The following is a 26502-nucleotide window of genomic DNA, read 5'->3' as shown; positions in this document are numbered from 1 at the left end:
CTTACTCACCAAAGCCAGTGCTGTTGATGGGTGCCTGGCCCTGTGCCTGCTGCTGGGGTGGCTGCTGGGCAGGGTGGGAGTGGGTATGGTGCTGATGAGGGTGGTAGCCCCCATGCTGCAGCGCGGGAGGGTGCATGGCCATCACACTGGGGGGGCCGTAGCCTTCAGCTCCAGCTTGTTTTCCCCCTGGTGTAGTACAGCCATCAGGGCTTGGGGTGTGCAGTGGAGGGGCGCCCCCTACGTTTGCGGGGCCCTGAGTGGGTGCCTGCTGCTGTTGTTGTGGTTGCTGGGGTGGTGGCTGAGACTGCGGTGGTGGTGGTGGTTGCGGCTGCTGCTGTTGCTGCTGTTGCTGCTGCTGCGGCTGCTGATACATGTAGTAGCTGTTAGAAGGTGGCATGTCTCCCAGGAGTGAGGAAAAGCCTGCAGGGAGAGGAGGAAGCAGGCTAGTGATCTGGGCTACACGGTTTCAAAATGACATCTTCTCTCAAGATGAGAGAGCTCAGGGCTGGAGAGATGGCTCAGTGGCTAAGAGCACTGGCTGCTCTTCCAGAGGTCCTGGGTTCAATTCCCAGCAACCACATGGTGGCTCATAACCATCTATAAGGAATCTGATTCCCTCTTCTGCTGTGCATGAAAAACAGACCATTCGTATACATAAAATAAATAAATGTATCTTTAAAAATAAAAAAAAAAAAGATGAGAGAGCTAGGTCAAAAGAGTTGACAGGATATGAGCATGTTCTGTGACCATAAGGACCCCGTGTCCCTCCTACGAGATAACAGATCGGAAAAAGCAGTTAGATTAGGGGAAGGCTATGACCCACTGGTGACCTCGGAAATATTAATAAAAATTTAAAAAACCTCACTGGTGACATTTCGTGCTACTTTTAGGGGATTCGGATATAGAGCTGGAATCGGTTCCAAAGGAACTTACATAGCCAGTGAAACTTAAAAATTGAATTGTAACTAAAGCAAAGCTATTGAGCAAGCATGGTTTGTTCCTCCTGGTTGTCTCCACAGTCCTCCACTGTTCTGCCTTTCTGTGTTCCTCACCAGGAAACTCAGACGGGTCGGAAGCAGCATACGGACGGATTAATCTCTCAAGCCACCCAGGCGAGGAAGGGCTAACTCGCAGGAGTGCCCAACCTGCAGCTCCCAGGCCCCACGCGGCTCAGGACAGCTATGAATACAGCCAACACGAAACCGTAAACTCGCAACCAGTAAACCATCTCTCCAGGTCATTGAGTAACTTAATCACACAGTTCCCATGTGTGAACTCTGAAGGTGACATGCTGTGATGTCAAAATGTTGGACAAGCCTAGAGCTGGCTATCAGTCAGAAACTTGAGTAAATGTTCACAGCACTGACCTCACCCCATACAGTCTAATTTCTTTGTTTCTGGCAGTCTCTCCAGGGTCGCTACCTCCAATCAATCAACAATCTGAGCATTCATCTCTCAAGAAAATGCCAGGGACACACTCTAAATATTGATCCCTTAGTTATGAAAAGAGGAAATTAATCGGCCGTCAGAGGCCAGTGCCTAAACTCAGCATACTTGGGAGGCTAAGGTAGGAAGAACAGCAGTTGGAAGCAATGCCAGGCCCAGCACGCAGAGGCAGATCTCTGTGAGGTGGAGGCTAGCCTGATCTACAGAGACCTTGCTATGAAGAAAACAGAAGGGAGAGCCTGGAATAGGAAAGGAGGATGGTGGAGGCCTGGGGGGAGAAGGGAACAGACAGAAAAAAAGAGAGGAGAAACTCATAACAGACCATATCAGGTTCTTTTTTTTTTTTTTTTTTTTTTATACAAGGTTTCTCTGTGTAGCCTTGGCTGTCCTGGACTTACTTTGTAGACCAGGCTGGCCTCAAACTCAGATCTGTCTGCCTCTGTCTCTGCCCCTGCCTCCCAGAATGCTGGGATTAAAGGCATGTGCCACCATGCCTGGCCATATCAGGTTCTTAAAGCTCCCATTTTCTCTCAGTTGATGACAGAACTCAGAGAGAGAGAACGAATGTGAATGAGGCGCTGTGTCCCTCATCACTCTGTGTAGCCCACGCTGCCCACAATGAGCTACCAAAAAGATAAGTGTCCTGACAGCTCACTTGAACTCTCAGCTCCACAACTTCTACCTTCTTTTTTAAGAACCCCTGAACTGGGGCTGGAGAGACGGCTCTGCTGGGTAAAGCACTTGCTGTGCAGTTGTGAGAACCAGTGTTTGCATCCCCAACACCCATGTAAATGTCGGGTGGGTATGCAGCCCACTGCAATCCCATGCTCAGGGCAGGCAAGGGGGCTTCAGAGCACGGTGACTAGCTGGACTTGTCAACGGGTGAGCCCTGGGTTCGAGTGGCCTGCTTCAGTATATGAGTTAGAGGGCAGCTGAAGAAAACACATGCTATGAACCTTAGGCCTCCACAGGCATACATAGTTACACATTCACACAGACACACAGGCAGTCAGAAAGACACACACACACACACACACAGAACATGCAAAAATGTGTGCATATGTGTAAAACTGTGTGTATGTGTGTGTGTGTCTGTGTGTGCATGTGCCCACAAGTGCAAGCATGCATATGTGTGCTATGTCTGTGTGGTTAGTTTTTGGTCAACTTAATACAGCCAGGGTCATCTGGAGAGAAGGAACCGCAATTGCTCAGCTGAGAAAATGCTTCCATCACATTGGGCTGCAGGCGCGTCTGTGGGCCATCTTCTTGATTAATGAGCGATCTGGGAAGGCTCGGATCACTGTGAGCAGTGCCGAGCCTGGGCTAGTGGTTAAGAAAGCAGGCGGTAAGCAGCATTCCCCCATGACCTCTGCATCAGCCTGGCCTCCTCTCCTCTTGAGGATTCTGTCTGTCACGGTCTTCACCACAAGAGAAAGCCAGAATACCATACAGATATAACCTCGGCAGAGGGCAGAGCCACCATCTCGAAGGATGCCACCCAATAAGGACAGGATAAGCTATTCTCAATAACTGTGGAAACTTGCAAACGGGCAAGATATCAACTGCTGCTGAGGAGGTACTACTTATTGTGTTAGGAGTGGTAGCGGCGGGGTAGAGCGCTCAGGGCGAGGGCCTCACGCTCAGTGATGCATACTGAACCTGTATTTACAGAGAAGGATTCGCTGCCTGGGAAATTCACTCAACTATTTCCACTTCAAAACAAGCCCAGTGGCAAGTCAAATAAGCCTAACAAAATAAAGTTAAGTGATGGAAGTCAGGGTTTTGCTATTTACCCATTCTGCTTTGGTATCTTTTTAAAGTATTTTACAATAAAAATTAACAAATAAAAAATACACTGGTTTTACGGCTGGAGAAATGGCTCAGCGGTTAAGAGCACTGACTATTCTTCCAGAGGACCTGGGTTCAATTCCTAGTACCTGCATAGCAGTTCTGTCTGTAACTCCAAGATCTGACACTCTTACATAGACATACATTAGGCAAAACACCAATGCACATAAAATTAAAAAAAAAAAATCATTAAAAAAAAGGCAACAAAACATTAGCTTTAATCCCAGCACTCAGGGTGACCTCTCTGAGTTCAAGGCCAGCCTGGTCTACTTAGTGAGGTTTAGGACATAATGCAAGACCCTGTATCAAAGAAAAAAAAATAAAAACCCTGTCTCAAAAACCCAAAAACCAATAAAATAGAGCACTAGGATGCAGGTGAGGATCGGCTGGCGGCCTCAGTCGCAGCTCAGTGCCCGCTCGGATTACACTAAGGCCCGGTTCCATCCCCAGCACGTAAACCAGGTGTCTCAGAGCAATCCCAGCACTCCGGAGGCGAGAGAAGGACCGGAAGTTCACCCTTGGCTAGGCAGCAAGTCCAAGGCCAGCCTGGGACGTCTGCACCTCTGTCTCAGTCTAACCTACTACCTAACTGAAAAAGAAAAATAAGTTGTTCTTATAAGGCCTGAGGATTCTGGGGCGAGGAGACCGCCACCGTCCCCTAGTGGACATGCTCTGAATGACTTGCTCACAGCCGCAGAATCACACTACCCCTGGACTAGAGGTGTCTCACGGTGGTGGAGCACTCACCTAACGCACGTGCACGCGCACACACACACACACACACACACACACACACACACACACACCCTGCATCAGATCCCCAGGATTGGGGTACGGGGTGTTGAGTGGACCCCCCTGAATCAGCTGTCTGGCACCAAACAGTTTAGTCCCTGTGCTTCCTCTCACCAGTGACCAGTGTCAAACAGGAAAACAGGAAACTGGGGGCATGATGATGACATATTCAGGTGGATGCATTTGCTGCAAACCCAGCGCAAGTCTGATCCCCGGGGCCTGTGTGCTGGAGGAGGGGGACTGACTCTCACCACACTGCGCCATGCCATGTGCACATACACACTCTCACACTCACACACACACACACATCACAAACATATACACATAGACACACATGTGTTCACACTCACTTGCACGCGCACACACATGCACACTCTAAAATGTAATTTCAAAAAACCGAAAGGACAGAAAACGGGGAGAGAAGGGAACGTTATCACTTACTTGACAACTTAAGGGGCCTTTAAGCCCAGCACTCAAGAGAGGCAAGCAGGTGGAGCTCCGGGTTCTTGGCCAACCTGATCTACCCAGCAAGTTCCAGCCCGGGCAGGACCACATGAAGAAAACAGGGAGAGAAAGAAAGGACCCATCAGGACGCCCCCGCCTGGCCTGCCGCACACTCACCGTGCTGCGAGGTGGACCTCTCCAGCATGGACTTGTAGAGGTTGCGGAAGGACCAGCTTAGGTCCTGAAAGTTGATCTCTGAGTAGGAGAACTTGAAGTCATGGCTGGTGTTGTAGAGGGGAGGCCCGCCGTCTGTGCTGTCCCGGCCCGGCGCCCCTGCTGCTGCCGCTCCACCATCCACGGACCCCGGGCCCTGCCAACAGGACAGAAGGATGATCCGGGCCCCTTCTGAAGCCAAATGACCCACCAGAGGCCACCAGGCTCAGGCCTGTCCTGGTCACCCTCTCCAGCTGGCCAGTGACATGGCCTCACATGCTCCTCCTCCTCTTGTTGCCTCGTGTCTTGAATCTGACCTCTCTCCTATGACTCTCCACTTCCTCTCTGCCAGCCCTTCCCTAGTGCACCTCCACACCTTTCTGTCCTTCCTTCCGGCTGGGTTTCCCTCTTTTGCTTGTCCTCCTTTCCCAGGCTCCCTGACTGGCGTATTATGGGGCCTTAACATGTAATTGTGACCAGAGTGGTATCGGAACCTCGGAGCCATCCATCCATCCACTCACCCATCACCTCGGCCTCCTACCTGGCTGTAGCTGGCCATGGAGGAGGGGCTCTGCAGTGGCATCTGAGGGTTCCCCTCATGAGACAGGGAGGCTTCTCCACCCCCCGGAACACCTCCCCGGGGGCTTTTGCTGGCCTCCTGTTCCGGGGAGTCTTGGGATAGCTAAGAAGAGTGAAAGAAGAGAAAGCTATATGCAGAGGTGAAACACTCACCCACCCAAGACCCATGCTTTTGCCTCCCGACTGCAGGTGTGACCCCACATTTACCACAGAAATGACTGAAATCCAAGGCAGGGGTCTCCCAAAGAACAAAGAACTTACGTCATCATCGGGAGGGTGTCTTCTCTTCCGGGAAATGTCGGGGCAGGTATCAATCGTCCAATAGGAGCCCTGGAAGGAGACCCCAACCCAAGAAAAAAACCTTTGCCTACAGAAGTTCCTGTGGGACAGAGGTCTCTTACAGCAGCCTTGCTGAGAACGGCGCAGGGCTGGGGAATGCAATTCAGTGGTAGAGTGCTTGCCCAGCATGGACCATGCCTTGTCCAGATTCCCCAGCACAGAACAGAAGAGAGGAAGCAGGAAGTGAGAGCAATCAGAAGAAGAAAAAAAGGAAAGAAGAGAAGCAGACAGAATCCCAAGGGAGCTGAGCACCAGTGAGGAGTAAATCTGTCCTCAAAGGTCAGTGGGCAGTCTGAACCCCAGCTTCAAATGTTCCCAAGGAGCAAAAGAACAAAGGTAATCCTGTCGGAGAGCTGCAAAAGGCCAGAAAGCCCTTTCCTTTCCCCTATGACCTGAGGCAAAAGTGCCTTGGGTATTGGCAACTCCCAAATGGGACTCCCATCCCCAGCCCACCCTTCTCCCTTTGGAAGCACAGAGAAGCTTCCAAAAGGCTAGGAAGCAAACTGGGTATGTTGGCACACACCAGTGATCTAGTACCCAGGGGGAGACTAAGGCAGGAGGGTGGCAAGTTTAAGGCCAGCCTAGCCTGTTTCAAAAAAAAAAAAAAAAAGTGGTTTAGCCAACATTTTACATGTAGGAACAAGTACCACTCCAAACAAAGAAGCCTTGCCAGCCTGGGCTACATGAGTGAGTCTCTCTCTCTCTCTCTCTCTCTCTCTCTCTCTCTCAAATAAATAAATAAATAAAGTAAAAGAGGCTGGTCATAGTGGTACATTCCTATGTTGTTTGTTTGGTTTTGGTTTTTAAGACAGAGTCTTAAATAAGGGCCTGGCTGTCCTGGAACTCTGGAGACCATGTTGGACCTCATACTCACAGACATCCACCTGTCTCTGCCTCCTGACTGCTGGGATTAAAGATGTGTAATACTATGCCCATCTTGGTATACACCTTTAATCCCACCAATTGAATCTCTTGAATTGGGACTAGTCTGGTCTTCATATTAAGTTCCAGGCCAGCCAGGTCTACATAGTGAGACTTTGTCTCAAAACACAGAAAGGAAGGAAGAAAGGAAAAAAGGAAGGAAGGAAGAAAGATGGAAGAGAAGAAAGGAGGGGGAGAGGAAGGAAGAAAGGAAGGAGATGGAGAACCTTAAAGACAACTCTGTTATAAACACTCTTATTAAAACATAAAGATGTCATAGTCTTCCTTAGTCACCCATTCTAGTGAGAGCCCAGAAGCTTGGCAACTATGCGCTTCCTTTGAGGAAAATGATGCTTTTAAAGTGAACATGCTTTCCTCTCCCAGTAATTAGAACAGCCACGGGACTCTGAGTGTCAACTGCTTCACTCTCCTTCCTTCTCCCTTTAATTCCCATAGCAGCATCTCACCTTCCCAGGGTCATCCCGAGGTCTGGGCACCTTCCGGAAACACTTGTTAAGAGAAAGGTTGTGTCGAATGGAATTCTGGGGAAGCAAAGAAGCAAGTTAGGTCTGAGCATTGGGCAAACCTCCATATTTCCCAAAGGGACACAGAACAACATGTGCCCAGGGTACATTCAGCACCTCGTCACTGTAAACTGGAGTCCTGCACGGAAAGCAGAGGATGAGAAGAGCAGATCACCAAGGATAACTGGTTAGAGGTGATGGTGACCAGGTGCTTCCGAAAGTTAATTTTACAGGTTTTCAGCCTTCCTACCAAATTGACAACAAGTATATAAATGCCTCAGGCCAGGAGGATCTCTGAGTTCGAAGCTAGCCTGGTGATGGACAGAGGCACACGCTAAGGCCCTGTCTCAAAAAACAAGCAACAACAACAGCCAGACATGGTGCCCTACACTTGTAAGCCAGGCACTTCGGAGACACAAGCAGGAGAGTGGCCACAAGTTAGAAGCCAGCCTGGTCTACAGTCACAGTGAGTTCTGGGGTAGCCAGGACTGCATGAGAAGACATGGTATGCATGTATTCACACCTGCACCCCACTTCTCAATTCACTATGAAAAGCAAAAGAACAGTATCTTTATACTGTTCATTAGAACCAGACAAAAACCATGAGTATTCTGTGGGCAGATGGCTCAGTGAGCAAAGCTCACAACAGTGAGGACTGAGCCGAATCCCCAGAACCCACACAAAGCCAGGAGCAGTGCAAAAAAAAAAAAAGAGAGAGAGACAGGCGTAGTACATGCCATCAGTAATCCCAGCTCTCAGAAGGAAGAGGCCAAGAAATCTCTCTGAGGTTGAGCCTACTCTCGTTTACACAGTGAGTTCCAGGAGAACCAGAGCTACTGCACTGGGTGGGGGCAGGGGGGACTGCTGACGAGCTCATGAGATGATCCAAGGGCAAAGTGCTGAGCACACAACCCTGGGGCCCTGAGCTTGAGCCCTGAAACCCACACACAATGGAAGGAAGAGAATCAGCTCTACAAAGTTAACCTCTGACTTCCACAAGCACATCCACAGCACACACATATACACACATACACACACACACACATAATAATAATAATAATAAATTGTAAGTAGGAGCTGGGGAGACTGTTCAGTGGATAAAGAGTTTGGCACCTGAGCATGAGGACCTAAGTTCAAGGCTCCAGACTCCACCTTAGCCAGGTGTGGCTGTACACACCTCTAATCCCAGGTTTTCTAGGATTAGATGTGAGGTGGACACATAAGAATCCTTGGAAAATCACACTAGCCAATGTGGCAAAATGCAGTAATAATGAGGGACCCTGCCTCAAGCAAGGTGGAAGATGAGCACCCCAGGCTGGCCTGTACCTCGACAGTCACATGTGGTACGAGTGTATTCACACTTGCACACACATCCCAAACACACACACATACACACACAAGCCAAATAAACACCTCAAAGTCATATCTACCTCATTCCTCAATTCCCTATGGAAAGCAAAAGGGCAGTATTTTTCTACTGTTTACACACATTATAACCAGACAGAAAGCATGAGCAGTCTATGGGGAGATGGCTCACAAGTGTGAGGACCGAGCTGAATCCCCAGGACCCACACAAAGCCAGGAGCAGGTGTTCTGTGATACCTGTTATACACTGGGAACACTATGGCAAACAGGAGGTGGAGACAGGACAGGGCCCAGAAGCTCACGGCCAACTGGCCTGCCATACACAGTGGTAACAGCAAAGAGAGCCTGTCTCAAACAAGGTAGAAAGCACGGGCCAGCACCCAAGGTTGTCTTCTGATCTCCGCATGTACAGCGACACACAACAGTATGGCACTTCTGCACCCTCACCAACACACAGCACATACAGGCAAAGACTAAAACAAACCAACCAACCTCAGGGGAAGAACAAAAGCACAGATCACCTTCACTTTCTCACTGACACTCAGAATGACCCCATCTGGGAACAGAAAAGCTGTATAGTGCCTGTGTGCCGGCGTGTGGAGAGCTGCAGCCTATGGGGCGCATTGACCACGGGAAGACTGGCCGGAAGCCTCACTTCATCATCTAGTTTGTAACTCAACTGGTGATTTAGAGTGAGAGAACAATATTTAACCCCCATTCCTACTCAACAGTTGGAGACTGCTGCTCCAAACGCCTAGCTTGGTGGCACTTGTCTGTCATCGAAAGCATGGCGGGGGAGGGGGGCAGAGGTTGTCAAGACAGAAGAATCAGTAGTTCAAGGTCAGCTTCAGCTATTCGTGAGTTCCAGGCTAGGCCAGCCTGAACCACATGAGACACTGTGACAAGATAAATAAATAAATCTTTGCGGGTTTTTTTTTTTTTCTTGGTTGGGGAGGGTCTCACTATGTAGCTCTGGCTGGACTGGAACTTGGTATGTAAACCAGGCTGGCCTTGAACTCAAGAGTCCCACCTGTCTATGCTTCCAAAGTGCTGGGGTTAAAGGTGTGTATCACTACACCTGGCTGAAAATATACAGATAGTTTAATATCAACCCTCTCTCTTCTCTTGAAAGAGGATTTCCATTGTCTCTGCCTAACAGCCTCCTTACTTACTTAGTGAGCCAGCTTTTGGTAAAGAACCTAATTAATCTTTTTTTATGTTAGTATACAAAGTTTCAAAAGATGAAGACTATCTGCAAGGAAGCTATAGAAATTTGATGAGTTTCCTACCAAAGTAGGAGTCACCCGTTGCCTTGCTCAATGATTTGAACACAGCAGCGGGGTAGGAAAGACATGCAGTCAAAGACTGCCCTTAGAGGGGAAGCGGACAGTAAGAGGGTGTGGTGACCGGCAGCATCCTGCCATCCCATAACTACATTTAATGGCTTGGCATCACTAGTGTTTCCGTGATACAGCTTATGAAGCCGATTACCCCTAAAGTAAATACAAATAGGGGTACAGATAAGAGATCTTGAGTTTACATATCCCTGAGACAAGTCAGAGACAAACAGCCCGGGTTATAGGAAGAAACGAAAGGAGAGGGGAAGGTTGCTGAGGGCTAGGTACTCCGAGCCCAGGTCCTAGAAGCAGCCTCACCTTCCAGCCGATGCCCGCATTCTTGTAATAGGGGAAGTTATCGCAGATCCAGCGGTAGATCTCACTGAGAGTCATCTTCTTGGCCGGGGAAGAGTTGATGGCATAGGTGATGAGGGTGGCGTAGCTGTACCGTGGCTTGCCGTCTTGGTGGACCGCCGCCTCGTCCTTGCTGAGGGTGGCATTAGGATCTGTGGGGGAGCCCGGAGAGCACTTCCGACTGCCCCCTGGAGGCCCAGCCTGAGAAGCGTTCCCCAGCTTCTCGATGGTGGCGCGGAGAGTCAGCTGCGGCAGCCAGTCTATGGAGGTGAGGCTGCTCTCCAGGTCGGAGGCCATGGCACTTCCGGGTTCTGAGGCGAAGAGGAAAGCAGGGAGACAGGCAGATGATTCCCTGTTTACTGGGGCAAGAACGGCTCCATTTCTAATGTACACGGCAAGCAGTCTCTTCCCAATTCAGTTCCGCTGCAGACCCCTCTCCTCAGATGACCCACGACCCCATGTGCAAATGCCACCAACCACCGATCATTTCTAGACTGCGCAGTGCTTGTTTTTGTTTTATTTTGTTTTAAGACAGGCCATCCCGGAACTCCCTCTGTAGACCAGGCTGGCCTCAGACCCGGAGACCCGCCTGCCTCTGCATCCCAAACGCTGTGATTAAAGAGCTGCACCGCCACCACCTTGGCAATAGCGTGTTCCGTACTCCACAGCTTAATAAGAGCATGACCATGGGGCCTCTCCCTCCACGCAGGATCAGATATCAAACCCACAAACACTGAACTGTGCAATGCTCCTTACAGCCCCACAACACAGTATTTTTAAACTCTATATAAAAATAAGAAGAAAAAAAAAAAAGTCAGCCCTATTTAGACAGCAGGTAAGACCAGCTGAAGTCTGGTCTCCGATTACATGACACTTGTGTGTTTATATATAGCATCCACAAGCACACGGCCATCGCACACAGAAAGCCAGTCCGAGCAAACGCAAGGATGCACGCTCTGGCGAAGCACACTGCGACATGCCACACACGTGTCTCATGTCAGGCAGATTACACATACCCAAGTGCGGATTCTGACAACTGAGCTGCGTCTGTAATCTCAGCTGCTCCAGAGATTGAGGCAGCAGGATCACAAGTTCAAGACCCGCCTGGACCACACAGTGAGTTCACAGGCCACCTGGGCAATTCAGTGAGACCCTGTCTCACAATAAAAGTTTTTTTAAAAAGTGGGGGCAAGTGATGGACCAGCAGTTTAGAGCACTTGTTGCAACCACATGGTGGCTCACAACCATCTATCTCTACACTCCAATTCCGGGCAATCCAACACCCTCTTCTGGCCTCCTGGCCTCCTAGAGCATGAGGCAAGCGTGAGCGCATACATACATACACATACATGCACACACACACACACACACACACACGCATTACACTCATACATATTAAAAGAAATTAAAAAGCGGGGGGGGGGGGGCTACAGGTGTACTCTACCGTGTAGAGAGTACTTGCCTGAGATTCTGGGTTCACTCTCCAGCACCACAATAAACAAACAACCAAATGTTGACAGCGAGGGCCACAGCGAGGTACAAGACTGACACATGGACAATGGCGTACACTAGACATCACAGCGTACGCCCGGCATACGTTACCGACAGAGCACAAGGTCACGCAGAAAAACAAACAGATTCTGAGTGCGCAGCTGCCCTCACACCTTTAAAGCTCCCGCTTGCAGGCTCCGGCCCACAGATACCAGCACCAGGAAGGAGTCATCAGCAAGGCCCTCCCACCTCCCAGGCCTGGCCGGCTTCACCGAGCCGAGCCGGGGAGACACCCAGCTGTGTGCACACCGGTAACAATCAGATAGCCTGGCTAAAAATAGCCTCCGTGGGGCTAGGAGCCGGCTCCCCTTCCCCCGCCCTTCTCCTCCCTCCTTCCTCCGCAGCCAGGCACGCAGGCTGGCTGCACCTCCATGCAAACTCCTGGCGCTGCGATTCCGCCCACGCCTGAGGTTCGCCGGCCCCGCCGCCAACCAAACCGCCCAGGCTTTCACCACCAGGGACGCGCAGCTAGTGACATGTTGGTGGAGGAAGGTGAAAAATGGAGGATAGTGCCTGTGTTGCAGTCGGGCGGGGGAGGGGGGCTGTGTAGAGGCGCTCACAGGAACCCCGACTTGGCAGTTCCTCGGAGCTGAAGCCAGCAAGCTCCTGAGCACCCGCTGTCTAACAGGTTTGTGCCTGCACGGCCGGCCGCCAGATTCCAACTAGCATTTCTTGCTCAAGCCTACCAGGACAGTGCTCTGCACGAGCCAAGGCTACTCCCCGGGAACTTAGAATGCTGGTGAGAGCCCTGTTCTGCAGATGTCTCTCTCAGCCCACGGCCAAAGGGCGCACAACCAGACGCAGGCACACACTCGGCAGGCCCAAACTGTCTCAAACAGGACCGCTACCCTCTATCTTAACCCCTGCACGTAACGTACCTTCAGGCTCTCTCTCTCTCTCTTTTTTTTTTCCATCCTAAACTGTAGCTTCGCCACGGACAGCTGCCCTTTCCTCTACACGCCAGAATTCTCACACACTCCTCTCCTAACCAGGTCCCACCCCTGAAGTCAACCTGTGCTCACTCATACCTGGCCCAGCGTTCCCAACCAGTAACACATCTAGTCCACAAAGCAGAAGGGAACACCTTCCGTGCCTCAAGGGTCTCGGCAGCAAGAACCCTAACTACACCCCAAGAGTTGTTTGGGCAAAGGGGCCATAACACTCGCAACTGGCCCCGAAAAGCCTCTACATTCGGCCTTAGCTCTGTCACCAGCTATCCCTTTGGTCCGAATACCACCACCTTGCCCCAACCATGCACATGGAAACTTGGAAAACAATAGGAACACGTCATCATTCCAGGAAGCCACACACCTTCTAGCCTTTTGCTGTTTCAAAACACCCCGGCCTCTGGACTGCAGCAGGGAGCTTGGGCAGTGGCGGAGCCATAGCCGGGTTCTCGAAGATCAGCAGTCACATACCAACAAGCAAGTTCTAAAGGGGCAGGTTCATCCGCAGAAAAAGGTCTGGAAAGATGTGTTACTCTGCTCCCTGGTCAGTCGGCCACTGCCCTCCTCAACTGTGTGTGTGTGTGTGAGACAGACAGACAGACAGTGTGTGAGAGAGACAGACAGAGAGAATGTGGTGTGTGTGAGTGTGTGTGTGTGTGTGTGTGTGTTTTGAGTCTATGTTGTCGATGCTGGTCTCAAACTCCTGGGCTCCAGCAATCCTCCTGCATCAGCTTCCCAAATGAAATGGCTGGGTCTATTTAGGCATCAGTCCCTAACCCCTATTATCTCCTGCTAAGGAATCCTGGACATCTCATCTTTAAAGCTAGAAAATTTCAGTTATTTCCTCTGAAATGCTTTTGACCCTGACCTGGAACGTGAGGGTAGATTCACAGTGTGTAGAGGCCTTAAACAGCACATTTGACACCAGCCAACCACAGGGAATTCTGAAAGGGAAACACTCCCCACCTCTTGCTGGCTGTCCTGCACCCCTCCCTTCCTTGTCCCGCACAGGACACTGAGGTAGGACACTAACTTTTCCCCACTAGCTCCTCCCCCCAAGGCAGTCCTCCAAATGCAAACCTCAGCGCTCAGAATACATTCCAGCATAAACTCTACAAAGCTCACAGGGCCTGGTCCTCCGGTCTCCCAGCACTCAGCTCTTCAGCCTAGACCACTTCCTTACCCCCTCACTTCCCCATTTGGGAAGGGCAGCGGAGATTGAGGGAGCTTCCTCCGTCCTATCCCCAACCCCAACACTGACTCACCAAGTGCCCCTAGCCATTCCTCGCTCCCTGACAAAGTCTTGATGCCTCAGTTTCCCACTCCAGTAAAAGAGATGAAGTCATAACCCCTACCAAAGCTTCATCCCTGGAGGGCCAGGAATGAAGCTAATGAGCTTGTAGCTGCCACACATTCCACACTCCCCGAAATAATGGCACAGGGCTAACGTCCAGGGCTATTAATAGAAAAGCAAACAAGAGGTAGTTCCATTTCTCAGGCCAGCCAACCTAGTTATCCAGACCTCTCTCTCCAGGTGGGCCTCGTGCCACTGGCCTGGGCAGAACCTGAGTCAGGCCGCATTCTTCTCTGCATGCTGGAAGACCGAAAGGAAATACGCAGAATCTGGGAAAGGCAGCCAAAGGGCAGACTCCATCACATCCACGGGACAGCTAATGGAGACGACAGTGCCGGGCAAAGGCAGAAAACAAAACAGAAAGCCTTCCTGGGGAACGAACTGCCAGTGTGGTGGGACCTGTAAGCGCCACAAGAGCCTGCACTATCTGCTGCCCATTTTCCCCAGCCAGCTAGTAACTGTTCTCCACGTGGTACCCACGTCAGGTATCCAGGAGTGATAACTTCCTGAGCTGCACATCATGCCAAAACTAGCAGGGCAGTGGCGGAGTGTATCTCGTGACCAGTCAGGCTGCCTGGGTTTCAACCCAGCTCTGACAGACAAGTCATTTAGCGTCTCTGTATCTTAATTCCTATCTCTGTAAAACAAAATCGAAATTCTAAGAAGTGGGGTATGGTGACTGGAGTTTGTACTCCGAGCACTCTGGAAGGTTTAAGGAGGGGGGGCTGCCATGAGTTCCAGCCAGCCTGAGCTGCCTAAATAGTAAGCTCAAGGCCAGCCAATGGCTACATAGTGAGACACTGTCACACACACAAAAGACAATCTAAAAAGCTCCTTCCCCGCCTACCCCCAGACAGAGTTTCTCAGTGTATAGCCCTGGCTGTCCTGGAACTGGATTTGTAACCAGGCTAGCCTTGAACTCACAGAGCTCCCCTGCCTGTGCCTCCCAAGTGCTGGGATTAAAGGCATGAACTTTTTTTTTTTCGACAGGGTTTCTCCATATCCTGGAACTCCCTAGCCTAGAACTCAGAGATGCACCTGACTCTGCTGGGATTAAAGGCGTGTGCCACCAGCTTAAAATTCCTTTAAATAAAGGTTAACTGTTCCTACAAGACTTGTTGTGAGGACTGTCTAATGTTTCTTAGTATGTTTAAAGCACTTAGTAACTTTGTTTCTGAATAAGGAAAAAAGAGATTGTCAGTAGGCTGCATGTACAGCTCAGTGTGTTTAACACACATGTACAACAGTCTCATAGCTTAATACCAATCACCAAAGTATTTAATGAAAAGAGAGCCAGGGCTTGAGGGATGGCTCAGCAGTTAGGGGCACTGGCTGCTCTTCCGGAAGTCCTGAGTTCAATTCCAGCACCCACATGGTGGTTCACACTCCATCTATAACTACAGTCCCATGGCATCTGACGCCCTCCTTTGGTGTGCGTAAAGGAAGAGAACATATACAAAATACTGTGATAAGTAATAAAAAGAAAAGAGGCAGCATTAGAAGCAGCAAACACACTGTGATCGCGTCACAAAGTCTGAAGCAAACGTAGGCCGTCAGGATGTCAGAATTTCAAATGTTTCCTTTGAGTCCATCAGCCCAGTTCTGATTAATGGAAGATTGGGAAACCTCCAAGGTGGAGGGAAGAGGAGAAATATCATCATCTGTCTCTCAGAGGGATTTAGGTGCAGTCATAAGATACAGTCTGTAAAACTGTATGCTCCAAATCACGGCTGATCCAGCCATCCCCACATTGACAAGAGAATTACGGCTCTTGTCCCAGCAGAGCCAGCCGAATGAGTGCTCCTGAGTGGTCCACCTGGAGCAGCTCCACCACAGTCCACCCTGTGACACCCGGAAGTGTCATGCCCCATCTGATCAAGCGCTTTATAAGAAACAGGCCACTACTAAGGCAGAGACATCTTTCAAAAGTGGGAGAGGCAGTTCTAGACAAGTGTGTAAAGGAGCCTCATCGTTTTTTTAAGAGTAGGGGTATCTGTGATGAAGCTTTCCTACCAGTCCTGGAAGGAACAGGCCCAACCTGAGAGAGGGCTGCCATGCTGTGTGGGATGATGGCCAAGAGGGGGGCATGAGAATTCCCCTTGAGAGAATTCTCTACGGGGGAGCAAAGGATGGACGGCTAAGCTTTTCTCCCAACTGTTCATCCGCATCCTCAACTCTTCTAGGTCTGGCAGGGAGTCTCCTATTTCTACAGGCCTGCCAGAAATGATTCTAAGGGAGCAGAGTACAGCCTGAAAACACCAGCCTAAAAACTCCTCTGTGTACATGCTCAAAACACAGACACCGAGCCATGGTCATTTCCACTGAGAAACGTGGACATCATTCTACAGTACAGCCAGTGAGCCTGTCGATACACACTGTCACCACAGATACCTTCCTGGATTAAGTGAACCGACAGAAACTTGGGCCATCCAACCCACGGCCCATGCAGGGAGGCAGACACTGAAAACCCAAGGGGAAGAACCCCATACAGATGAGGCAAGGTCCAACCACCAGACAGGAGAGCAGGTCCCTAGCTAGTGACCTCGGGTGAAAAGTCAGAGCTCTGCTACAGACAGGCTCAACCAGGAAGACTTCTGAGCACCTTTTCTCCTGCTTTCTCTAAAGATTCCCGATTTTGATGGTTCCCTAAGGTAAGAAGAAAATTTTCCCTGGTGGTCAGCTCATGGAAGTGTGGAAGGAAGCTAGGAAGCCCCTTCCTCTCTTCCTGGCTACAATCTGATTTTTCCCAAGGAACTGTCAGCAAACAACAGGTGACTAGGAAGACTTCAGCCCACCAGTGAGCATTACCCTAGAGGGTTTCTTCTCACTTTGGGACATGTGGGTTCACATTTCCCTTTGGCTTTTATACAGAGAAGCAGGTATCCAGCGTGGAGCAGGGTGTCAGAAGGACCTCCAGGTATCCGAGACAGAGTGGGTAGGGATAGGTTGCCAACTTGGCAAGCAGTGATTGTTACAGACTGGAAAGGAGACCTCTCCTGAACATGAAGCTAACTTAGGCCTGGTCCATCCACCAGAGAACAAGACCCAGCGATGGACACAGTGCTGTGGGATTCTGGCTATGCTGTGTCCTGTGTTACTAACAGTAACCACAGCGGCCTGAAAAAAAAAACCACACCTGTTGTCTGTTCTCAGTAGAGAGCACCCACTTCTCTAGGGCCTGCAAATGACCCATCCCTTTTCAGTCTCCAAAATCTAAAAAGCCCCTATCTCAGAGTTTCTGAAGCAACATGTGGGTTCCAGTGCAGGGTACAGAAGCCATTTCCCAGGGGACTGGGTTATCATCACTACCTTCCCTAGGAATGAACCTCACGTCGCACCATTTCCGCTCCCCATACCTACTGGCGCCTACAGACTACAGAATGGAAAGCACTAACCTGTCTCCAAGGTTCCCCCGGTCACCGGAGGAAACCACCTGCGACAGAAGTTTGAAGTTGCAGGGATTCCCCTCTTCAGAGGCGGGTGACAGGTCGCATCCTCAGTGCCTCTTCCAGTGCCTGGCGGAGCCTCCCAAGCTGGAGCGGGGAACCGAGTCCCCTGAGGAAGAGGAGTCGAAGGAGGAGGAGGGGGAGAGGGAGGACCTACCTGGGGAAGCTGGCACACCCCCCACACCCTGCCTGCTACCCTAGGGAGGAGGGGAGGAGCCTCTCCCAACCAGGAGCTGTCTCCTCCCCCTTGGGGGAATCCCCTTCTCCCCCAAAGTAGATCTTTCAGGGGCCGAGGGCTCTTTCTGTCCGCTGCAGATGCGAGCGCAGGGGCTCTGCCCGGGTCCACTGTCTAGGTGCACGCAAGTTGAGGGGCGAGGTCTTCCACCCTTCAGGCCAAGTGGAACCGATTCCCGACGGCTCCCCGGAGGGTCCTGGCTTGTGCGTGTCAGGACGCCTCTCCGCGGCGAGTCCTGGGTGGGATGCGGGGTGCCTCCTCCACCGTGGGCACGGCTGCCTTCCTCTCTGCCTCCAAAGTCCCGAACTGTCTGGAGTGCGCTGAGGCGTGAGGGCGGTCTCACTGCGGGTCCTCCGGGTCCCGGCACCCTTGCCGACTTCTGGGGGTCTCCTCCAGAGCCGGCGTGGGTGGGACAGCCGCGTACCCCGCGGCGATCTCCCCTGGCTGTCCCGGGAGCAGGGAGGGTCCTCCCTCCCACGGGAGGGGGGCAGGTCCCGGCGCCGGGTGCCCCGAGGGCGGGGTCCTCGCACTCCCGCTCCCCGCCCGCCCGCCCGGCCTGGGCAGCAGGGTCCCGGAGGCCGCGGTCCCGGTTCCCGTCCCCCGCTGCCGGGCGGCAGCGCCTCCGCAGCCGCGTTCCCCGTCCGCCGCGCTTCCCCGCGCGTGGGGCTCCCCCGCGCTGCCACCTCCGAGGCTCCGGCCGGTCGGGGCTCCCGGGAGCCGGCAGGCGGACGGAGCGCGTCGGGGCTCGGCTCGGCTCGGCTCCGCTGCAGGCCCCGGCTCCTCCCCGGCCTCGGCGCCGCGCTCCGCGCCCCTCCCCCTCCCGCCGCCGCGGCCGCCGCCTCCCGGCGCGGGTTAAGGAGGAGCGCGGGGCCCCGCTGGCCGCCGCTCGCCGGCCCCCGGGACCGGGCACTTGGCGGTGCCAGCGTCCAGGCTAACCGCCACGCGGACCTCTCATTGTGCTGGGGTCTCCGCCTAGGCTGGCGTTCCCGGCTTTCTCGGGAACGTGTTTGATGGCTTCTCTCTCTCTCTCTTCCAGGCAGCTTGTAAAGGGTTCTGGGGACGGGCGTGAAGTTAAAAGTTTACTCTTAACCCTGGAGGTCAGTGAAAGCTTGGATCAGGGGATGTATGAAGAGGTGCATGAGCTTGTTACAGAGAAATGAGCATCGGGAGATAGAGCCTTGTGTTGGTTCAGGCTCTGCAAACGGTGTGCAAGGCCCCAGTTTCTAGAGTCACAGTCACCTCGAAGAGGGGACTCGGATATGCTGGCCTGTCTACTAATATGGATGTCGCAGTCACCAAAGGAAATGACTTGTGTGGGGATGATTTTTTGTTTTTTAACACCGTACCGTATACAAAAGGTGGAAAGTATGACTATTCATTTCCCTTGACGTGCCTATAAAATATCTTTTTTTTTTTTTACCTTTGTGCTAAAATCAAGTGACATTCCTATATTTATCCCGAGTGCCACAGGGGGCATAGAACGTTCTCTCAGCACACCCTCTGCTCCTTACAGAATAATCTCCACGCAGGGACAGGAAATACCAGCAGGGTAGCCCACATCTTACCCCTCCAGTCACGCTATTCGGGTACAAACTCTCAGTTATGTCACTCTCTGGCTTACTACTCTCCGGTCGTGTTCTTAGGCGAAATGATAAGGCAAATGAAATCGTTCATTTGCTATCTGGATTGCTCAGAAAAGATTACATCTTGATAACCACCTTTAGACAGTAATGCCATTTGTCTTCTGGCTAAATATACGCTACTGCAATTTACTTAAGTTCTGCGTACGTGTAATTACATTACGCATACATTGTGCCGGCATTAAGCTTTCACGCTTTCCCTGTGTTATCACATTTGATTCTTCAAGCAACTCCGTGCAGCACTATCACGCCTTTTAGAGCGTAACTACGGCTCGAAGATATTGTTTGTGTCCGAGTTCGTATAATTCACACCGTTACGTAATTAATAATATTAAGTCAGGTGTTAAATCCAAATGGCCTCAGAACCGGGTTCTAAACCTCTAGTGTGTCATTGGCCTGACCTGGGAAAACATAAGTCAAATTGCCAGGCAGTGAAGCCCAACAAAGCTGCTTCCTTCCCTCCACTTCCAGTGCCCAGGTTTAAAGTTGCACTTCCTCCAGCCTGGTGGTACCCGCTTGTCATCACAGAGGAGGATCCTGAGTTCGAGGCCAACTACACTACATTGTGAAAAGGAAAAGACGGGGGCTAGCGTTACAGCTCAGTTAGTAGAGTGCTTGGCTTGCAAGCACAAGGCCCTGGGTTCCATTGTTAGCGCCACAAAAGGGGAAACCCTATATAATGGCAAATACTTTATAGTCCCAACACTGGGGAAGAAGAACTAGGAGAATCACGAGTTCAGGTCCAGCCTGCTCTACGTAATGAGTTGGGGGAGGGAGACATTGTTGTAAGACAGGTCTCGCGTAGCCCAGGCTAGCCCCAAGCTCACTATGAAGCAAAGGATGACTTTAAATTTCTGAACTTGGGCCGTTGACTCGAAGTTCGGAGCACCTGTGCTTCCAGAGGACCCAGGTTCTGTTCCCAGCACCCACTTGGGAGCTCACAACCATCTGTGACAGTCCCAGGGAAACCAATACCCTCTTCTGACCTGCACAAGTAGAGGGCACACACGTGGTGCATATACATACATTCAGGCAAAACATTCATACACATAAAAAATAATAAATAAATAAAAATTTAACCTTCTGGCCTCCGGTCTCCACCTGGGCAAGTCCTGGGATACAGGCCTGTGCATACAGGTGCTCTGCCTCAAGCACTGGAATTAAAGGCTTGGACCACCACGTCCAGCTATAGCATCGTTTAAATATTTTGAAGTGAGTGTGATAGCTCTAGCCATCGTTTCTCTATGTCTCTGTTTGAATAAGAAAAATTACATTCCAGGAACTGGAGAAATGGTTCCGCAGTTAAGAACATTTCTCTTGAAGAGGGCCTGGGTTTGCTTCCCAGCACCCACACGGCATCTCACAACCCTCTGGAACTCCAGTTCCAGGAGATCCAACACCTCCTCCTCTCTCCTCAGGCCCCTGTGTGGTAGTGGTGCACATACATACGCTCAGGCACACACGCATACACATAAAAAATTGTAAATTAAATTAAGACAGTCTAACATAATAAAATAGGAGCTTTTTAAAGACATTTGCCTGAACAAAGATGGCACTAATAGACATGCTATCAGAAAGGGCGAAGCTCACAAGGCCTCAACCCTAGACAAAGGACTTTAAGCAACTAAGGGACGCTGGGAGCAGGAGAAATAGTCTTCCCCGAGGGAAGAGCACAGTGATTGGTCACTCAGCCTGGGAAACATGTACATATGAGGAACATTATATGACTGAAGCTGTATTTAGGAATATATATATATATATATGTATATATGGGACATAATTTTGAAAGAGATGGAGGAAGGTTGTACATGAAAGCCATAGAAGGGAAAAAGAGAAAAATTGTGTAATTATATAATCTCAAAAAATGTTTAATGTTTGATGTTTATACATATATATATATGTATATACACACACATGGATAGATACACACTAAATGATTTACTTTTTTCTTTTAGTCTTTTTGTGACAGGGTTTCTCTGTTAAATAGCCCTGGCCGTCCTGGATTCACTCTGTTTAGACCAGGCTGGCCTGGAACTCACAAAGATCCTCCTGCTTCTGCCTCCCGAGTGCTGGGATCACAGGCATGTGCCACCACCCCCGGCTAATTTAAGTATTTTGATTTTTTTTTTTTTCAGTTCTGCTGTTATCTATAGTTAGTGTTTATGTGGGTTTTGCTTATGTAATCATTTGTAGTTTGGGAGCCAGTGAGAGGCCTCTGCCATTTAAGGCGCTTGCCAATAAGCTTGCTGATCAGAGTTGATTCCTGGAACCCTTACGTTAGAAGAAGAGAGCCAACTCCCGCAGATTGTACTCTGACCTCCGCACAAGTGAGCCATTCGCATTGGCACACTAGCAGGAGGTACTTGCTGGAAAGATGGCTCAGAGGTTAAGAGCTTTCAATTCCCAGCAACTACACAGTGGCTCACAACCATCTATGAGATCTGGCGCCCTCTCCTGGTGTGCAGGCACACATGTAGGCAGAACACTGTATACATAATAAATGAAATAAATAAGTCTTTTTTAAAAAAGATTTTAGTTTGTTCTGTTTTTTTAATTTGCTGTATGTGTGTTGTTGGTCTGTGTGCTTGTGTCTACAGCTGTTCCCAGGGTCCAGAAGACTGCTGGAGTTACAGGTGTTTGTGAGCATCCTTGGAAGCTGTGAAGTAAACGTGGGTCCTCTGGAAGAGCAGAACTTTCTCGTAACAACAGAGCCATCTCTCCAGGCCCTGCAATTCTTCATATGTAATTAGTATGTCCCAGACACAATTTAGAAGCCTTTTCTTTTTCTTCTTTTTGAAAGGGGTTTCATGTGGCCTAAACTGGCCTTGCATTCATTATATAGCAGAAGATGACTCTGAACTCCAGATCAAATGGTCCTTTTTAAAGGCCATGCATGGAACATGTTAAAAAAGGGTTGTATACTCACACATCAGTGTTGAAACTTCATAACTGAGTATTTATCGCTGTTCTTGTAACTGCTTTTTGATTCAGTTTCCTCATCAGAAAAATTGGGATAATAACACTTGTTTCATAGTTCTCGGAAGGCTTGCATGACTCCATGTATGTAATGCCCTTAGATAAGAGGAACGGGCTAGAGTGTAAAGGAGCTTAAAAGACCCATCAACCAACTGCAACAATATGGACCAATAGACACATCCATGACCTTTAGGGGAATCCTGATTCAAACAGAACTGTTGGAAAAATACCGTGAGACAAATGATAGAGTTTCGATATTGAACAGGTAATATCGAGAATTCAAATTTCTTTTTGAGTCTCACTATGTAGCGTGGGCTGGCATCTGCCTGCCTCTGCCTGGTAGAGAGATGTGTGCCACCACATGCTGCTTAGCATCAAGATTTCTTATATTTCAGGTCTGTTAAGCGGGCCAGGTACGGTAGCACATACCTGCAACCCCAGCCCTCAGGAGTCCAGGCAGGAGGACTGGGAGTTTAAGATTATCCTCAGCTATGTAGGCGGTGAAGTGAGACCCGCCCGTCGTAAAAAGAAAAACAAACCTTAGATTAAAACAAACAAACAAACAAACAAACTATGGGACTGGAGAGATGGCTCAGCGATTAAGATGCTCTTCCAGAGGTCCTGAGTTCAATTCCCAGCAACCACACGGTGGCTCAGAACCATCTATAATGAGATCTGGGGCCCTCTTCTGGCTTGCAGGTGTACATACAGACAGAACATTGTATACATACATAATAAATAAGTAAATAAATAAATAAACTATTCGTGGAGCTGGTGAGATGGCTCAGTGATTAAGAGCACCTGCTTTTCCAGAGGACCTGAGCGATAGTCCCAGTACCAGGACAACCTGGTAGCCTAGCTCCAGGGGATCTGACACTTCTGGACGCCTGCACTCACATGCACACATACACACACACACACACACACACACACACATATGCATCATTTAACCAACAGCACTTATTTCAACAACATATAATTTAAAATAAAATAGGTCTTAGAAATAAGTAATGGGGTGCTGGAGAGATGGCTCAGTGGTTAAGAGCACTGTCTGCTCGTTCTTAGAGGTCCTGGGTTCAAGTCCAGGCAACCACAAGGCTGGCTCACAAACATCTATCGTGTGATCGGATGCCCTCTTCTGGTGTGCAGGTGTACATGCAAATACAGCAGTCATGTATAAATAAATCAATCGATAAATCAATAAATAAATAAAGGGGGGGGGGCTGGAGAGATGGCTCAGAGGTTAAGAGCACTGGCTGTTCTTCCGAAGGTCCTGAGTCCAAATCCCAGCACATGGTGGCTCATAACCATCTATAGTGAGATCTGGTGCCCTCTTCTGGCACACATGCAGGCTGAATGCTGTATAAATAATAAATAAATAAATCTTTGAAAAAAGAAAAAAAAAAGCTCTCTTTCTCTCTACTTGTGTTTGAATTTTTACAAGAGCCTTAAAAAAATACTGGAAAACGTTTCGTGTATATCCTGTTGCCTAGTATCATGCACCTTTCACTTACACTTCTTTTAATGAACCAAACCCGGAAAGCGGCAAATTTCATCCATCTTACAAAGGCCTTAAAATACTAACACCTCCGCTGTTTAGCTCCGTCTCGGAAACGTTGGCCAACCACAAGAGGTGGCCTGCAGCCACCAAACTCCGTGTTTCTGCTTCCTTTAGTGACTGTCATCCGTGGCGAGGATGACGGCACACAAATGATTCATGTGTATGTTCATCAGGCAAAACGTGAGTTCCTGTTTGAACATCAGAGAGAAAAAAAAAAACAAAACTACCACTTAAAGACGGCAGCCTTCTGCAACAGAGAACGCAAGTGATTAAAACGTAAAAGTTCTCTGCGTAACTCACTTCCCCCTGACATACTTTTTGTCCCTTTCGGTGAATGCACTCGTTTCACACCGTCGGTTAATTTCTGAACTACGTGGAGAACCGAGGCTCGTAGCGGGGACGTGAGCGGGCGCACGGAGCCCGCGAGGCTGGAAACCGGGGCCGCACCGCCAGGGAGGCCCAGGCTCGGGTCTGTTCCACCTTAAGAGGCGCAAGCCTCTCCCCGCTCGGAGCCGGCTCTCGGCTCCGCCCACCCCGGTGTCAGTCCCGCCCGGAACGCGGAGGAGAGGAGGGAGGAGAGCGGCGGCGCACGGAAGGATCCGCGCCCCCGGGCTGCGGGCCGCGAGTCCCGGGCTGGGAGCCGAGCGTGCGCTCGGGGATGCGCCCGCGGATGCGCCCGCGAGCAGCACTGCCAGGCGGGCTGGGACGGCGGCCGGCCCGGGTGGGGCGCCCTGGCCGGGAGGGAGGCCCGGGGGCGGGCAGCGCCAACTGGAGAAAAGTTGTGACTTCCCCGGACCGGGGGGCGCCGCGCCTAGGCCCTTCCAGGGGACGGGGGCGGCTGGGCGCGGGGAGGGGACGCCGGTGCCATCGTCGTGACTGGTGGGGCTGAGGATGGGCCGGGCCCCGGGGCGCCCGAGGATTGGCCGCCTGGGTAGTCCATTACGGGGTGACGCGTGAGGGGTGGCCTTGGGGGGGGGGGAGGAAGTGAAGGTTATTTTGGCACCTCCTCCCCCGGCCGCTGATTGGTGGCGACTTGCGGGGACGTGAGGCAGGGCATGGAAGTATCCCCATCGGTGCGAGCCCATTGGCCGGCCTCTCGGGGAGGGACTCCGGGCTGGACGCGGAGGGGCCAGACGACGCTGCCTTCGTAGGGAAGGGCCGAGTGGGCTGACACCCGGAAATGAGTTGGGAAGCGAGGGAAACCCGCTCACCTACCTTGCCCTCACACGAGGTCATTTCCTGCGTGGGATCGATGGTTTCCTGTTTACTTGGTCCTCGGGAGGGGGCGTGTGCGCTGGCTTCCTGGAATACGCCCGGTGGTCGCTCCTCACTTTCGAGCCCAGACTTCCCTTTTCGCTCGGGGTGAATGAATGAGATGGAGAAGAGGAAACGCATGGGATTTACCTCTACGTGGGGAAATAGAGCGAGTGGGGCTGGGGATAGAGGGCGTGCAGGCGGGGCGATCTGGGGATGGGTCGCGCAACTGTGAGCCCAGCGTTTGGAGAGTAGGATGCTCAGAAGTTCAAAGTCACGAGCCTGGACCAAATTTAACGCTGGGTGGTTGATGGATGAAAGTGAAAAAAAATAAAATAAAACCTGGAAATAGCCTAGCTTGGTGACTCATGCCTTTAATCCTGGCGCTTGGGAGACAGGCAGGCGAATCTCTGAATTTGAGGCCAGCCTACTCTATATAACGAGTTGCTGGACGGCCGAGTTAGACGCAAAAAAAAAAAAAAAAAAAAAAAAAAAAAAAAAAAGAGGAGGAGGAGAATTGGTCTGAAAAAAAAAAAAGGTTACTCAGAAACTTTCCTTTATAGGCAGGCACTTGAACCTCCGCTTAAATGAGAAAAATAAAACTATGAGGGGAAAAGTACTATTTTTAAAGGTGTCTTTGCAGCGGGGCGCGGTGACGCACGCCTGTGATCCCAGCACTCTGGGAGGCAGAGGCAGGCGGATCTCTGTGAGTTAGAGGCCAGCCTGGTCTACAAAGTGAGTTCAGGACAGCCAAGGCTACAGAGAGAAACCCAGTCTCAAAACAAAAACAAGGAATGTGCCTTTGCATATCTCATGAAACGCCCACCCCCTTTTAACGTCTCCCTTAGCCACCTGGATTAATTCAGCCGTAACTTAAGAAATGGGTCTCCTCAAGCCTTCCTGTGAAGCTGTCTACCTAGGAAAATGCTACTGGCTTGTTTTGGTGGAGACAGTGTCGTGTAGGCCACCGGTCTGATATCGCTGAGTTGGGGAGGCTGTATAGTCAAGGTGGCAAATCCCTGGTCCGGAGACTACAGGCCTGTACCACAATGCCTGAATTGCTGGCGTGGAACTCCAGGCTTCAAGCGTGCTAGGCAAGCCCTTTGCTAGTCCAGTCTGTACTGATTTGGGTTTCGGTTTTTCCAGAGGCCTTTAAAATTTAGAAGCAAAGATGCCCCTCAAGCTTTCCTGAAACATGGAAGTCACAATGTTATGAAAAAGCTGTCCTCTCCAGCCAGTAACTGACAAACACGTTTAGCCTACAGCCTGAGTTGAGGATAGATGCTAGAAAGAACTTACCTCATAATATTGAGAAAAGTATCTATGTGTGCTAATACGGAGTCATTTGCCTCCCAGCACAATGTCTACTTTTTTTT

At 50.6% G+C, this 26502-nt stretch overlaps 1 protein-coding gene across 3 annotated transcripts in view; it reads right to left on the bottom strand.

The window, feature by feature from the left end:
• Positions 1-25602, bottom strand: part of Foxj2 (forkhead box J2) — a 32970-nt gene extending 7368 nt beyond the window's left edge. The window contains exons 1-7 of one of the 3 annotated variants that reach the window (XM_021649990.2): positions 25088-25602; positions 10127-10473; positions 7050-7124; positions 5584-5652; positions 5285-5425; positions 4708-4900; positions 10-420 (exon numbers count right to left, since the gene is read on the bottom strand). In XM_021649990.2, coding sequence (XP_021505665.1) covers positions 10-420; positions 4708-4900; positions 5285-5425; positions 5584-5652; positions 7050-7124; positions 10127-10459 — 1222 coding nt within the window. In that variant the 5' untranslated portion in view covers positions 10460-10473; positions 25088-25602. Of the gene's footprint in view, positions 1-9; positions 421-4707; positions 4901-5284; positions 5426-5583; positions 5653-7049; positions 7125-10126; positions 10474-11826; positions 11980-17409; positions 18270-25087 lie in introns of those variants that run through there. The other 2 variants (XM_021649989.2, XM_060384165.1) reach the window with 2 other exon arrangements.
• Positions 25603-26502: the final 900 nt, after the last annotated feature.

This window comes from Meriones unguiculatus, chromosome 5, assembly GCF_030254825.1.
Source record: "Meriones unguiculatus strain TT.TT164.6M chromosome 5, Bangor_MerUng_6.1, whole genome shotgun sequence".
NCBI classification, from domain to species: domain Eukaryota; kingdom Metazoa; phylum Chordata; class Mammalia; order Rodentia; family Muridae; genus Meriones; species Meriones unguiculatus.
Note: the sequence above shows the minus strand (reverse complement) of the source record. Positions and strands in the feature narration are given on the sequence as shown.